At 36.9% G+C, this 17449-nt stretch overlaps 1 protein-coding gene across 4 annotated transcripts in view; it reads left to right on the top strand.

The window, feature by feature from the left end:
* LOC126811658 (tachykinin-like peptides receptor 99D) overlaps window positions 1-17449 on the top strand; it is a 54460-nt gene that overhangs the window by 20481 nt on the left and 16530 nt on the right. For all 4 annotated transcript variants that reach the window (XM_050537465.2, XM_050537468.2, XM_050537467.2 and 1 more), the window contains exon 3: window positions 13576-13797. In XM_050537465.2, coding sequence (XP_050393422.1) covers window positions 13576-13797 — 222 coding nt within the window. The remainder of the gene's footprint in view (window positions 1-13575; window positions 13798-17449) is intronic.

Raw genomic sequence — 17449 nt, 5'->3', positions numbered from 1 at the left:
GTGCTTTTGAGACAAATATTGTCGCGTGTGCATTGCTAGGGACGAGAATTTTATAGGGCAGCCGCGGCGTCTCTGTCTACTTTTCATCGAGTTATGTACACGGATAGGTCTCTGTTTGTAATCCCACCCGAACCACTTCCCAACACTTTCCATGATGTATGGACACGGACTGAAAATTCCCTAGATTGTTCTTGGACCTTGCCAGGACATTGTTTCGAGTCCGTAGTGATTTTTTTCTAATTCGGAACAATGATTATATCAGCACGGAAAGACCATTGTTCAATTTTTAAAAATATATATTATACTGAAATGTGAATAGAGATGGGTGTCGTGTGCTAGGTAGCGTATGCTTACTGTATCTAGAACAGCCTACTCCACCGTAAGCTTACTCTATCTAGAACAACCTACCCCGCCCTATGCTTTCTCTATCTAGAACAACATACTCCATCTTAGTTACTCTATCTAGAACAAAATACTCCACCAATTGCTTACACTATTTAGAACAACCTGCTCCACCGTATGCTAACTCTATCTAGAACAACCTATTCCACCCTATGTTACTCTATCTAGAACAACCTGCTCCACCCTATGCTTACTCTATCTAGAACAACCTGCTCCACCCTATGCTTACTCTATCTAGAACAATCTACCCCGCCCTATGCTTACTCTAACTAGAACAACCTACTCCATCCTAATTTACTCTATCTAGAACAAAATGCACCACCCTATGCTTACTTTATTCCACCCTGACATCCTTAACGGATCGTTATCTGTACCGGAGAGAAAGTCTTTTGCTGGAAGCCCCGCTAACTTCAACAAGTCATTAACTTGTTATATTTAACGAAGATGTTGGGCTCAGCTATCGGTTTACTGATGGTATTAGTCGATGGAATAACAGTGTAGTTTTACATAGATTTATAAAGAACATTCTAGAGTGTTGGGAATTTTGGGGGGCCCGTAGGAAATAACGGCCCCAAATACTCTACAGTTTCTGTAGTCCAAATCGTATAATATTGCCTACAGATTTATGGTAAAATTTATATTATCTTTTTGTCTTTAATGAAGTTTTTTTGTGAACAGTCTGCACACTAATGACTAAACAGTCTTCTCTTGGATTAACTTTAATCAGTCCGTTAGCTAATGGATAATGGAATTGACTTTCCAGCAATTGAAATTTCACGGACGGGTAAGTAAACGATAAGTTAGTAAGATAGAATTTAACGGATCGTTAAAATAACTGATTTTTGAACAACCGGCCCCTGCAGATTATATAGTGGCAGCTTATCAAATCGTTACAAGAATAGTACCCAAAAGCTACTGCGCATTTTATCATTATATTTAAAATGAGCTACACAAATTTTCATGAGAAAATAATTATCAAAAAAATTCAGAATATTTCAGTTAATTGCAAATTGATATATCAGTCGTTATGCTCTATTTAATAACAAGTATTTAATGGTCATCAAATGGATAAGACAATAATAGTGATACGTACATATAATAAATGAAGACCTAATAGTAAGTGCAGGGGGGCCACACCTCATACAAACAATTACACAAGACAAACCTACGGACAGGACACAATATACAGACACCACAAATAACAAACGCACATATCAGATCAAGTGAATGGAACCGGATTAGCCGCTCAGAAGAAATAGAAAAGGACGGTGTCGCTGTTCTTGTACGGAGTGACATATCTACCAAAATATGTAATATTCTTATACACAACGCAATACACAGTTCAAAGACCTCTATTAATTCAAAATAACCAACAGTTACTTTTATATCCAATTCCATTGACCTCTATAAGTTATGAAATAATTTCGATACCCAATTCAATTGACCCCTTTATGAAATAAATTATTTACCCATTTCCATTGACATCTATAAATTATGAAATAAATTATAAATTATATTCCCAGTTCTATTGACCCCTATAAGTTATGAAATACATCCTATTCCCAGTTTTATTGACCCCTATGAAATAGTTTCTATGCTCAGTATAAATTATGAAGTGATTTCCCTATCAATTTCAAATGACATCTATAAACTATGAAATATTGTATTTACCCATTTCCATTGACCCCTATAAATTATGAAATATTTTCTATACCCATTTCCATTGACCTCTATAAATTATAAAATAAATTATTTACCCCTATAATTTATGAAGTAATTTACATTCCCAGTACGATTGAACAGTACAAATTCAAAATAATCAGCAGGTTTTTTTAGGCAATACTATATACCGGAAAACACCGGAAAACACCATTTTATACTGAATACCGGAAAACACCGGAAAAACACTAAATAGCGGAAAACACACTAAATACCGGAAAACACACTAAATACCAGAAAATACCCTAAATAGGTAACCCGGAGACTGGCACCCTAAATAGGTAACCGGGAGCCTGGTCCTCTGTGTGCCTGGGTTAGGGTTAGGGTTAGTTTCCGGTTGATAGTATAGCCCTTCTCCGGGTTACCTATATAGGGTGGTTTCCAGTATTTAGTGTGTTTTCCGGTATTTAGTGTTTTTTCCGGTGTTTTCCGGTATTCAGTATAACATGGTGTTTTCCGGTAGTTTTCCAATGTTTTCCGGGTGTTTTCCAGTTGTTTTCCGGTGTTTTTCGGTGTTTACCGGTATATAGTATAGCCCGTTTTTTTTTTATTAGCGTCAAACTAACAGAAATAAATCTATCAAGTAATTTACATTCCCAGTACGATTGAACAGTATAAATTCAAAATAATCAGCAGTTTTTTTTATTGGCGTCAAACTAACAGACGTAAATTAAACGCTGCTGCTGTTAACAAAGTTGACCTGGACCTTTAATATTTCCCAAACGCGTTAATTAAAACGAATTATGAATAGAGGTTTACGACGCAGACAGCCATCAATAAATTACAACAGAAGAAATTCAGTCTAGATTTACGGCAGTTTATTTAAGAAATCTGGATTTATGATGTTGTCTTATTCTCAGCGGTACACGATTTATCAGACATACCACCCACTTTTTGATGGATTGCACATTTGTAGAGTAATAATATTATATTTTAGTTACGTATACACTACTAGTATTTTTTTTTCTTCAAGAAATCAAGATCAAGTAACAAACAGGGTTATTAACAAAAAACAAAGCCCCGATTAAACCCGTAACGGAAATATGTTGATGGAAAATACTTTTGTAGAATAATAGTGTTATATTTTAGTTACGTTTACACCAGGCCCGTAGCCGGGGGAGGGGGGCAACGTCCCCCTGAAAAATGTTTTGCCCCCCTCCCCCCGCGAAAAAAAGTTGCTGACCATAGCTGTAAAATACCTACTGTAGACTGTTCTCCCCCCGCCCCCCCCCCCCCCAAAAAAAAAAACCCTTCATTGCCCCTCCGCTGAACCCCGTCCGAAAAACTAAAGTAACAAGTAACAATCGGTGATATAACAAAGAGGAATGGTTCCGTGGACGGAAAGGTTAAATTTTAAGTAGTGTAAAGCGTTACGTTTTCGGAAAATCATTCCAATCTGGACTATTGAAGAGATATGTTCTCGCGCAATCGTCAGTATTAACATTGACATTTTGTTCCCGTGATAATGTAAAACAGGGTATTTATAAACGACATGGCCGTTCGCTTTGATCTTGTATGGTAGTGTTATATGCTTGAATAACTTGATTTGACTGCTATCTAACTCATTCAAAATGGGCATTAAGTCGTTTAAAGAATACTCATATTTGCTTCATCGTTTTCGTATTCTCAGTAACATACCGGAGCCTGAAATTTACTCTTTTGTAAAGAATTCCAACATTTAATGTAACAGGAACAGATCCCAGAATGGTTATTATAATAGTAATATAAACGACGCAAATGGCTTTGATTTATTTTTATCATGGCCTGGAACTGTTCCGTGAACGGTTATTGTATAGCAATGTGAGCGGGACAAATATCTGGAATTGTATTACTTCCTGGAACTGTTCCGTGGACGATTATTGTATAGCAATGTACACGTGTAAACGTAGCTTTAGGCTCTGTACGTCATTGATATCATTATAACCAGATGCTAGAACTTGTTAAACAAACTATGAAGAATTAGTAACGTTTATAGTTCATAGATAACAAATACAGATATAGTATGGTTTAATGTTAACCCAATAACTAAGTAGATACAGTTCATATAAACGTCTCCGTATCATTTTAATCCATAGAAATTACTAAGTTACTCCGTAACATGAGAATGCATCGCAACAGACTCCATACGTGTGTGTGGGTGTTTTTTTTAAATATGTACACATTTGCAAAGTTTGACATCAAGATGTTTCCGCGACCTACTTCTTAATGAATACATTAGAGTGTAAGAGCCGAGGGGATGGGGGAGGGGGCTACAGCTTCCCTCAACCCTTCCGCCCCTCCCGTAGTTAGTGAACCGTCTATTTTTCGGGCAATGTATTTCTGTTTTTCGGGAAGAAACATCAGAGAATGGGGAACATTAAGATGTTTTTGCTTAACATATTTTACATTTATTTTGTTGTGTAATTGTGTAATTAATTAAAAATAAACAACCATCACAGCTTTGTGGAAAATTGATTTTAGTCCATGGCCGAATCATTCTGAAAATTCGGGTGACAAAGACAATTTTCGGGCAAACCTCCGTGACTTGAGTATGCCAAGTAGACAGCGGCGTATACCTCTGCTTGTGTTTAAATTTTAACGGTCGAATTTATACTTCACATCAATAGAGATTTTCGTACTTTTAAATCGACAACCGCTTTTAATATAAGGCTAATCGGCAAACAAAGGATTGAAGTGTGTTAACCATCAATTTCCGTTGTCTAGCTAATAGAAAACTGTAAAATACAGTGATAACTTTAAAAAGAAATGGGGGTATTACGGATCTGCGACTCTTATTGTCTCGTACACCTTATCTCCAATACGGAGACATTTATTGATTATAGTTAAAAGCCTCATTGATTATAAACGTGGGTGACGGACAATAATTTGTTTTTCGTGCGCTTTGAACAAAGATTAGAAGTAGTGCGAATGGATTGCATATCCGATTGAGTAATGACTGCACATTGATTGCGCCTAAAAGAACATGATGATGTTGTGATTTGCCGATTGACATGACAAAGCATGTTTCTCAAATGCACACCAATAATAAATAACCAAATAATTGACAATTTCACTGATAATGTCATGTGTACGACGTGCACAGCTACGATATATGTTTCAATGTTGGTCCTCTTCCCCTTGTCGCTGTCCGGGAAAAAAGTTCCCCATAACACACTGCATGACGTATGTTCGTCTTCATTAACCAAGTCAGAAAATTTGGATGTTGAAACCTATTTTATTTTATTTCATTTCATTTTTTGGCGTTTTTTGCAATATTTTGGTAAATATTAGTGGTTCTTGTCGGCGATTAGTAGAACCCATCGATTTAAACAACTAAGCATGTTTCCTAAAAGATCACCAATAATAAATAACGCATTGATTGATAATGCAATTGCCATTAAATTGACATGGAGAGATGGGCATACGCCATACAGTGTGCTATAAGGGACATTTAGCCAGGCCCTCCGTCCTGTAACACTAACAAGGGGAAACCAGGCCGGGAAATTCCGAGGAACGTCTTGGCCAACACCGGGAGAGACCCCGAGGCACCCTGTTTAGCGAGTGTCTTACTCTCTGAGTCACCGTAGCTGCTAGTACTTGTCGTGTACAGATGCTTATAATTTTGTATGTTTTGAGGAAAATAATTATCGCAGTTGTCCGCTATTTTGAAACACAAAAACAACATGGATAGATTAAAAGAAGGAACGGATGCCAAGGTTGACTCGCCCCTGTATTGAACTAACTCACCCAACTGATTGCGATATATAATATTACATAGCGATAGCAACAATGAAAATGTGTAAAACTGTCTAAGTATTGGGTCAGCCTTACTCAAGTATGGTTCATTACCTATGATATTAATGAAAGCCCCCCCCCCCCCACAAGGAAAAGAGAAACAAACCAAAAAACAAATAAAAAAAACCCCAAAAAAAACAAAAAGAAAACGCACACACACATTAGGCTAACATGCAGAAAATAAAAAAAACCTGTCACCTAAATGGGCATTTATTTCAGTGTGATTGTGGTTGTGGTCATTTCTTCGAAGATGCCGATCATTTACATTTACAATTTACATCGCTCCTTACATTCGGATATACTTACTACCTCATATATTCTTGTATTTATGTGGTTTAACGTCCTACTTTTTATGCACTGAATGAAATTAATGAAGACGGATTTGTAATTGGCATATCGATATCTATATCAAAACTTCTTAATAATCTAGTAAACGAATAGTATCAATAAAAACATATCTGTCAACAAGATAGATGAAAGAATACTTTAATAATTACCAGAGTTTTACCTGTCAGCACGATTGATGTTTCTTAAATTACTTCAACAAGGCTGCCAGCTGCTACCTATCTTATTGCGAACCTGTGTTAATGAACAAAACGGTGTGTAAATTTCAAGCCGGATATATGTATTAGATTTCATAGGCGAGATTTGTAGCCGAAACAGTAAACGCAATTTCTGTTGTAAACCATAAACATCGACGTCCGTTACACATAATTAGCTTGATAACGTTGAGAGAATACCCTTCTAAACGTCGCCCAAATAAATTAGTAGCTGTTGTTCCATAAGTATGTGTTATAGATGATTGCTCTATCCAGTTACTAAATGCCTCTAAAATAGTATTTATCATTATTCTTAGGTTAACATAAGTAGTCTTGCTTAGTGAAATAAGCTAAAGCTTTGATAAATATTAAAATAGTGTTCGCGATGCACGATTAAATATATCGATTATTAATTCGTTACGCGGATCACATCTGCTTATCGTTTTCTTGCATATGTTTGCCACTTTCAGTGTTTTTAAAGATTTCGATGATATATTCCCTGTAATATATCGGAACACAAGATCTTCGAAATATTTTGCCCGGACAGCGGCACTACGGCCTTCTCTTATATGGAATTCCAAGGGATCTTTTACGTGCACGCCAATGTGTACACGGGACCTCGGTTTTTAGTATCATCCGAACGTGCTGCATCACTGACAAGGGAGAACCACGCCGGAAAATCTGGATGAACTTTCTCGGACAATGCAGGGATCAAACACCCGACCTCCAGGCTAGCAAGCCAGCGCCTTACCCACTTAGTAACCGTGATCCCCTCTCCAGATAGCGAAATGCGGCCTACTATTTAATCACCGACAAGAATGTTTTTCGTCAATATTCTACACATCATATCCAAAATTTGAATGTTTTCACGAAAATGTTTTGGTTTTTTTTAAAAAAAAAAATGGATAATTGAAATTTTCACGAAAAGATTGATTCAAGATTACTGTTTTGTCAATATTTCAATTATCCACATGTTTGTTCATTTGGATATCTAGAACATAACTGCCCTTGTCGGTCAATGTTTGCAGTACTTTGCAATATTGACAAAAATACGCGGTTCTTGTTGGTGATTAGTATGACCCAAATCATTCCATATATTTTCTGTGTTAATGGAAAAAGGCTTGACCAGATGAGACAAATAATACTCTACATAGTTAATGATAAGACATGAATACTCACAAATACTATATCAATATGTTAGATTAAAGCTGGAGTCGCATTGGCTGAGTGAGTAAATGGCTCGCTAACTAAATGGTCACGGGTTCGCTACAGCAGTGTTGGCCGAGAAAGTTTCTGGTTTTTCTGGCGAGATTTCCCTTGTCAAGGGTGCGGATGAGAGGTCTGACAGGGACGACGTCTAGTCGTTCTGATTGGAGGAAAAAGCTAGATCCTATGTGCAGATTGGCGTGCACGTAAAAGAACCCTTGACATTTGAAATTCGAAATAAAAGTAGGCCATAGTACACAACATGTCGTATGTTCGCCCTCATTAGCCCAGTCGGTGCAGAAAAGTAAGTCGTTAAACCCCATTTAATTTCATTTCATTAAAGCTAGTTCTAAATAGGCCCATTTCAGCTATCTTATGTAACAGTTTATATTTGGACAAGATAAACTGAACGTAAATATATGTTGGAATTCATCACAGTATGACTGGCCAACTTTCTGTATAATAATCTCATTTTCGTTATTTTAAACAACCATTAAAACTGCAATTATAATACAAATACTTCATTGGGGTGGTGTAAATTAATAACATAATGTTCATTGGGCATGGATGTTCTGCTGACGAACATGAATGAATTTTGCAAGAAAGAACCCACGAGGATGGAGAGAGAGAGAGAGAGAGAGAGAGAGAGAGAAATGGGGTTTAACGTCTACTTGACACAAACTAGGTCATTTCGGGACCAACATATGGTTTTAATTTTATTTCTATAATTCGCTTGCGCGTAGGGGTCTTTATCAGTGGGAGGAAACCGGAGGACCCGGAGAAAACCCACGAGGTTGGACAGGCGACCCTACTCCTTGTCACGTACAACCGGGGATTCGAAACCACGCCAGTTGACTCACTGACAGGCCTTATGATCTTATGATACAGTGCTAACCATTCGGCCATCCACCCCCACCCCCACGAGGATGGACGGGCGACCCGACTCCTACAGGGAATTGAAACCATGCCACTGAACGTTGTGATCTAAATATCTAAATCACACGTGTTAAGCCATTTGGCCACTCAACGATGCAGGGGGATTTTCCTTCATAGCACACTACATGTCCCATCCAGGGCATATTTACTTAATAGCACACTACATGGTGTACACGCCTTCATTGTTGCAGAAAATTAAATAGTTAAACCCCATTTCATTTTAAATGATTTTTATGAAGCGGTAAGTCGTTACATCCGTTGTTTTACTAAATGGATGTTTAAAGTAAGAGTCATTAAAAACTAACAGCATTTATAAATCTGGCACCGAGCACATTTACAACACATGTTTCATATAAAAGGTGGATTCCAGGGTTTGCAAAAAAAGAATGCAAATTGCTATTTATTGCACAAGAAAAACAAAGAAGTAAAGCAGTTTATCTACAGTACAACTAAGGCGTTTAATTATTATTGAAATGTTTTATTGTTCGATAACCTTTCTGTAAATCTATATGTTGTTGACTGGGAAAAAATGAATGTTGCAATCTTCGATTAAGGGAAATTTATAACACATTATGACTTATGAAAACTTTAATAATTTTTATGATTATTTTTGAGATGATTAAAACCACTATGAGAGAGAGAGAGGGAGCGATAGAGAGGAGAGAGAGGGGGTCATTTCGGGACTAACATGGTTCAATTTTATTCCAATAATTCTCTTGCGGGTTTTGGTCTTTAGCAATGGCGGGAAACGGGAGACGCCTGACCATACTCCTCGTCACATACAAGCTGGAAATCGAAACCAAACTTCTTGACTCAATAACAGACCTTATGATCCAAGGCGCAGGCGTTAAACCTGAGTCTTATCCGCAGGGTTGTCATCGGTTTTGTTTGCGCCCCCTCCCCTCACCGCTACCCCTGCACTTACTTGACATTGTTTTCAAGCCCGATTTTTTAAAGTTAAAGGAGCTAAATCGCTATTCTTTGGCACCTGGAAATGGACACAAAAGGGTCACAACGCATATACTAAAGTAATATAAATGTACATAAACTGATTTGCATTCAATCGTTTCTGCTTTTACTGTAATTTCTAATCAGTTATGTTCGGCGAAATACGCGAAGAGTCCGAATTGAATGTCAATCTTTGGCGTCTGGTTATTTCAGTCTACACCGGTAGTATTTTCCTACATGGGATATGTTTAGCCTGGTTCAACAAGTCGCTTCATACAAATGATGCTCGAAAGCATTCTGGCACGTGATTCGTGTGCCAATTTTTAAATTTTCATTTTGTCTTAAATATTGGATATCAGAAGCCCAGCTTTTCACAAAAAGATACGAGTAACATCAATGTTGACTTAAATTGACCAATAAGTCGTGTTTAGAATATCAAAGATTGTGGATCATGTTGAGTTAAAGACTTGGCTCCTTTAATAAGCATAGGTTATTGAACAAATAGATCCAATCCTGACGATTATAACAAAGCATGGTATACTCTTTCAAACCCAGGAGTCATTCGTCTCCCACCACACCGATCTGAGGTTATGTCACATCTCTTCATTGCGTTCAGTAATTTTTACAGCAGAAAAAAAAACAAACTCGACCAGGGTTTCAAAAGTTAATTAATAGGCAAAGGTAATTGTACATAGAGTGTTTTACTTTTAACATGTAACAGTGTGTCGTGTCATTTCTATTCAAAAGTAATCAATCATCGACTATTGTTTATGTGGGATTGTTTCTGTTGATAAGGGTGATGAGACTAGACGTCATTGTAAATAATAATAAGAGACTCTCACAAATCATTTCAGCCATAAAATACAACTAACTAGGAAATATGTGAATATGTGATAATCTGTCAAATTAGCTATAATCGTACACGGTTGTCTATTATCAGTTACGTCAGTACACTTGTACGAGAGAAAGAGGAAGAGGGTGGGGTGGGGAGGGGACGGTAACGACCACTGGACACAAATTACGTGACAAGGAGTAGGGTCGCCTTTCCAACCTCGTGGGTCCGTGAAAGCGTGTGAGAAATTTTTACATGCGATGACAAAAGAAATGAAATGTGGTTTAACGTCCTACTTTTCTGTACCGACCGTGTTAATAAAGACGGACGTATATCATAAAGTCTCCTGTAAACGAGCAAGCGAAAACAACAATGCATTGCACTCTGAACCCCGTCTTTATCGGCTGTTACGTTGGCTAGATCTATTTGTTAAGGCCAACTCAATTTTCGTCAAGGTCGCTGAGATGTAAATATAGATAGGGCAAGTGATTGCTGGCGAGATAGTAGGTTAAGGTAAGGGTAAGCATTGCAGATAGGTCTAGGGTTAGGGTTTGCCCTGTTTACATCTCGTGACCTTTGACCAAACTTGAAGTTAGCCTTATCAAATAGATCTAAACCTCTTACGTTGTATTCCATTCATTTCCATCGTGGATACTATCATATGATCATTCAAAATGAGCTGCTTACTGTTATCAAATTTGATTTTATTTGCATGCTATCAATGTAGTTACGAGCCATCACTTTTAAAAATAAGTACTAGGACAATGGACAGTATATCAATATTGACAATGGACAGTATATTAATATTGACAATGGAGAGTATATTAATATTGACAATGGACATTATATTAATATTGACATGGTGGTATTTTCGTGTAGGGGAGCCGCGGTGACTTAGTGGGGATTATGCTGGCTCGCTAACCCAGAGAAAGTTCCTCTGGGTTTTGCGGTGCCATTTCCCATTGCCAGTTATTAGGACGGTGAATCTAACAAGGGAAAGTGGCTTGTTGTTCGGATGGGACGAAAAACCAAGGTCCCGGGTACACATTGGTGTGTACGTAAAAGAACTCTTCGAATAAAAGTAGGCAAAATATCTCCCATACAATACTGTATGGCGTATGGTTATCTTCATTATCCCAGTCGGTGCAGAAAAGTTGGATCTTAAGTCCCATTTGAGTTATTTTCGTGTATAACGTTCGAATTCTTAAAGTTAAGATTTATTTACCAGATTCTTGCCAAATACTCTATTGAGTCACGAAGACATGATGTAGAAATTAGTTTATAGCCTGATGGGCCGATCTTGACAGGTAATACGTGTACATCTCTGGAACATTAACTTAAATAACCAGTCACTTCCGGGGATACACATTATACTACCTAGATAAAGTTTAATGCCAGTCTGTTACATTACCGCATCAGTTGAAGCTTTAGATACAATGAAGATAAGTCCCAAACGTCTTCCTTCATTAATTTCCTGACAACTTTTCTTCCTTCTTATTGGCTTTCTTTTAATATTGCCCTAGTTCACTAAGTACGTTTACTGTTAGGTGTCCTAGGACAAACTTTTACCAGAGACATACTGACACCAAACAAATAATTATTTTCAATGGGTTTCTCTATATTAAACACGAAATTAGTACGTGTTAGTCTGTCAGAATCATTTAATGTCATTAAAGACAACACCAGCTTCATGTCGTTAAAGGGCAATTCCAGCTGCCATAGTTTCATGTCATTAAAGGACAACTTCAGCGTCCACAGATTCTACATACACAATCTGAATCAATTCATGTCAGTCACTAAATGACAATACCACCCTTCAGAGAGAGAGAGAGAGAGAGAGAGAGAAAGAGAGAGATTTTAACGTCTACTCGACACATACTAGGTCATTTCGAGACTAACATTTGGGGTATAAGTGATATACACTCAATATTTGAACATATATTAATCCCGGATATATAGATAAAAAATAACAACCATGCTCGACTCTCAGTGTACCATACCTGTCAGTCATAGGAATATAATCATTATGGCGAACTGCCTTTTTCATCTGAAACGTCTGGAAAAGATAAGAAATGTTATAAAATTAAGTTATATAACAACTCGTCAAATTTTACGCTGGTTTATCAGGTATATTTAATTAAATTACTTTTAGATAAAGAGAGAAAAAAAGAGAAGTTTAGGTTACAGAGATGAAATATATGCTAGAAAATAGATACACATAATGAATAATTAACAGATTTCTTAATTAAATTAGAGGAATGGGGTTAATGGAAGCTTTTGAAACACAGATGAATCAATTAGAGCTTTAAACTAAAAAAAACAGTATCTGAATGAAAAGTTCAGATTCAAGAGTGTTCGTCACGCGATGTTTTCTTCCGGTGGTAATAGTAAGAACTATGGACTTGAAAAAAGATACTCTCAGTGCAACGAGAGAAACAGTGTAAATATTTTCCCAACTACCTCGCCGCCGTTAAAGTGGAAAGCCGTGACTTAATATTCCTAGTAATAACGAATAAACTGTTAATTGCTGTGAATATTTCTATTGTACTTTTGAAGATTTATTTTTTGAACTTTTTAAAAATTATAAACAATATGTTTTATTCAGATTGCTATCCAACCAGGGACTGGGGAACAGGCATAGCCTAGCCTATATTAAATCGCTCTCCCTGCCAGAAATAGATTTATATTTTATAAATATACAATGTACAAATGGAAATATAATTAGAGTGAGGATGTACTCAGGTGCTATGATTGTCCCTCGACCTTTTTGATCCAAATACATTAAATATATTAAACCCCTCTCCCTGTCAGAAATATAGTTATATTTTATAAATATTCAATGTATAAATGGAAATATAATTACAGTGAGGATGTACTCAGGTGCTATGATTGTCCCTGGAACCTATTTGATCGAAATACATTAAATATATTAAAACCCTCTCCCTGTCAGAAATATAGTTATATTTTATAAATATACAATGTGCAAATGGAAATATAATTACGGTGAGGATGTACTCAGGTGCTATGATTGTCCCTGGAACCTTTTTGATCGAAATACATTTAATATATTAAACCCCTCTCCCTGTCAGAAATATAGTTATATTTTATAAACATACAATGTGCAAATGGAAATATAATTACAGCGAGAGTGCACTCTGGTACTGTGACTATTCCTGTAAACTTTTTGATCGAAATACATGTTGACTTTATTTCTTTCAGGTACATGGCTATAATCCACCCACTGAAACCCAGATTAACAGGAAGAATAGTTCTAACAATAATTGTGGGAATTTGGGGTGCCTCGTTCTTATTGGCACTACCAAGTCTTCTGTATGCCACAGTCTATGATATCAATGATGAAAAAACTAACAATACTGTCCGAACTCTTTGTTATCTGCTTTGGCCAGATGGAGCAAGTAACCAAAGTACTGCTGATATGGCGTAAGTATTTCTTCTTTATTTCCGATTTTTTCTGACCCCTTGTCCAGGCAAAATTTGCTTCATAGCAAACTGTATAACGTATGATTGCCTCCGTCTTCATTAGCCCATTAGAGAAGTAGGACGTTAAACATTTCATTTCACTTCATTTCCTGGCCATTTAATCATCAGTTGTGCTGGACATTAAGTATAGAGCAGTGTGTCTAGTCGTCTGGATGGGTTAAAAAATCGAGGTCCCGTTTACAATTTAGCTATGTACGTACAAGATACCCGGTTAGTTGTAATTCGTAGAGCAGTAGGTGGGAATGCTGCTCCCAGGGCAAACTTGGACACGTAACCACAGATAAAACACCAGCCATATACCAGTCTCAAAATGACCGAAGTATTAGGTTCACGAGACGTTAAACCCCACCTCATTACAATCCACGGGTCACAATTATATTAAACTAGCGGATGACCTGACGCTGCACGGGCTGTGTGCGGGTTGTGCCCTTAACTACGAAACCGGAAGCGGTAGACCGACGTCACCTAGCCCATATTATTCCTTTGTCCGAGCTACCTCTATATATACCAAATTTCAGCCTCGGGACAACACTAGTGTAGCCGCCAACCCTGGACAGACAAACAGACAAACAACAGTCACAAATATTAGTATAGAATATAGTTACTGCTTATCGGGTCCTTGTGTATTTCCAGTTAAATTACAAAACGCCATTGAAACAATCAGTTACAGTCATTGTTAAAGGAAAAAATAGACTTGAATAGATGACATTTGGCACATTTTGCAGCACTGTGTACTTAGAATACATTATAAGGCAGCTACATTTAGATAACGTTTTCCTGAAATAATCTGAAAGAATTACTTATGAGTATTTCAAATAGTTTTGTTTAATGATATTTCATTCAGTTTAAAAAGTCAAGTGCACTGTAGATTGGAATACAATCTGATTAAAGCACAGATCCTATTTCGTTTCCTTTTTTATAGTTCAAAATTTCGTTTTACTTGTGTTTACTACACTAGGATCTGGAAGAGTTGTTATATTATCGGCGTTTTGGTTGAAGGGAGGGTTAAGCCAATGAAACAGTCTGTTACGGCGACTTATTGGCGTGCCATATGCACGGAACTGTGGGTAAACCACTAGAAACGCCAACGCTGATTGATTAATCAATGCCTGACGTCATAGAGTCAAAAGCGGCTCGTACGACCTCTGACACGACCTTATAGTACAATTTGTCAGATCTTCATGTAGTATAGGCCATCGAAAGTATAAAAAAAACGAAATGAAATATAGATCTGTCTGTACTTTAAACAGATTGATTAGAATATGTTGTGTTCTGGTGTTTCTTCCCGGATACGGGGGTTGGATGGCTGAAGATCTGACATTAAGTCAAGTGGCATGGTTTCGATTTCCCGCTTGTACGTGACAAGGAGTAGGGTCGCTTGTCCAACCTCGTGGGTTTTCTGTCTCCGGGTCCTGAATTGAAATAATATATTGAACCATATGTTAGTCCCGAAATGACCTAATGTGTTTCGAGTGGATATTAAACTATTAAACTCTCTCTCTCTCCCTCTCTCTCTCTCTCTCTCTCACACACACACACACACACCCACACCCTTCATTCTGTTCTCATCCATTCACAAATTCACACCAAATATAGTGCATTTACATATCTCATATTAAAGACATTCCGCAACATCAAATAGTCTGTCTGTGGAATAATTTGAATTATATCGATTTAAAACCACATCTACGAATAACAAAATTGATATGAATGAGAGAGAAACGATTCTTAAGTTTTAATTTTCTGTTATTTTCTCTTCAAAGACAAACTGATGTATTCTGATTGATGTATAATCAAGCGCATCGCAATCGTATAAAAGTTACGTGAAAATAAACTACGTCTAAAAAAAGCGTGAAGGGTAATTTAACTTGTGTATTCCGAGCTTGTAATCACTCATTCTTTAACGATCGCATGGAAAAGAATTATTCCTTAAATAAACAATTTCTTATCTATTTAATCTCGTTAAATGGAATCGAAAAGAAAAAATAGCCACGATACTCCGTTTTAGATGTACAATACCGGTGAATATATAAGATCGGAGAAATGTTAAACCGAAATGTGTACCGAGTTATCGAACGAATCTGGAAATTATTCAATCATCCAGATATTTCATCTAGTTTGTTATTTGATTCTGTCAGAGGTCACAGGTCACCAATAAGCAATTGTTGGCTGGAATGAGACGTGCGTTGGATGAAAAGATACGTCGTTCATAAACATCAAGGAAAACAATATAAAAAAAACAAAAATAAAACTAACACTGTGCGATCGAAATGGTGATATAGCTGTTGGCTGGAATGAGATCATACTAAACATAGGCTGTCTGTCTACAGTTAGCTCCGCTTGAGAACAAACACTAAGATAGTTGACCGACATTTTAAGTCCTAAATCGACGATCTTAGTCGAAAACACTAAGTAAACTTCGAGAATTTTGTTAAGTAGTTATTCTGTTTCCACTTAATAAAATTGAAGAAGTTGTCTTTGTGTGTATGCCACATGTGAAACGGAGTAGAACCGCATTACAAAACAATATACTATTTTATGGATATGGCGGCCATTTCGGGCAGAGATCTATTCTCGAAGTATGAAGTAGATGGATCGCTGTGTGTGGAATGGAATGAGATATGCGTTGGATGCAATACGAAACGTTATACTTGTTAATACATAGTCTCGGAAAACAATACAACAAAACTAACACCGCGATATAGCAGTTGCTGGAACGATACGAAACGTTATACTTGGTTAAAACAGTAGGCCTATTTATTTCGAATAGGATACAAAAACAAACCAAGGAGGTTTTTATTAACTTTTAGCATGTTCATAAACATCATATTGACATAGTTTCAGAAACCAATACAGAAAAAAATCCATCTCATCTAAAACTAACACTGCGAGATGGAAACAGTGATATAACCAAAGTTTTAAATAAGCCAGCCCCATAGCGGTGTAATCGCCAATAACACGTTATCGCCATGACTTGATTGTTTACTTTATTTCAAGTTCTCGGTGATGGATGTATAAACAAAAACTTCCAGAACATCTCAAAATTCCTAACTCGAGCATTGACTTGGCTATTTATTATAATAGATCATGATGTTGAGTGTGGAGTTACATGCTGTAGCTTTTATCCTAATTAAAATCAGTGCTATTCAGCCAGTAAGATAATTATTTTTTGTCCATATTCGATGTGTAACCATCACCATGTTTATATGTCTTGTTTGGATTGATTGATATGCAATAGGGACAACCATGATTTGTTTGTGTTCTCAGAGGCATCGTGTTTCTTAGCGATCCAAGCAGAGGTTACGCTATTGAGGTTCCGTACAAAAAAAAGTTGAATGGAAAATCTAATTTTCTTCGGTGATCGGAGATCGAAAAATATCGACGCAGTGGTCTCAAATGAAATGCAGCCTTCAAATAGAATGAAATATTACAATATTTTTTCTTAATGATAACTTTGTGTCTGTTTAATAGATATAGGGGCAAAGGTTGGCTATAAAACGGATTAAGAAATCTGCGATGTTTCACATATGACAGCTGAATCGACATAGCATATTGTCGCCCTGTATAATTTCAGATAAATACACATTCGTGA

This window comes from Patella vulgata, chromosome 2, assembly GCF_932274485.2.
Source record: "Patella vulgata chromosome 2, xgPatVulg1.2, whole genome shotgun sequence".
Classification (NCBI taxonomy): domain Eukaryota; kingdom Metazoa; phylum Mollusca; class Gastropoda; family Patellidae; genus Patella; species Patella vulgata.
Note: the sequence above shows the minus strand (reverse complement) of the source record. Positions and strands in the feature narration are given on the sequence as shown.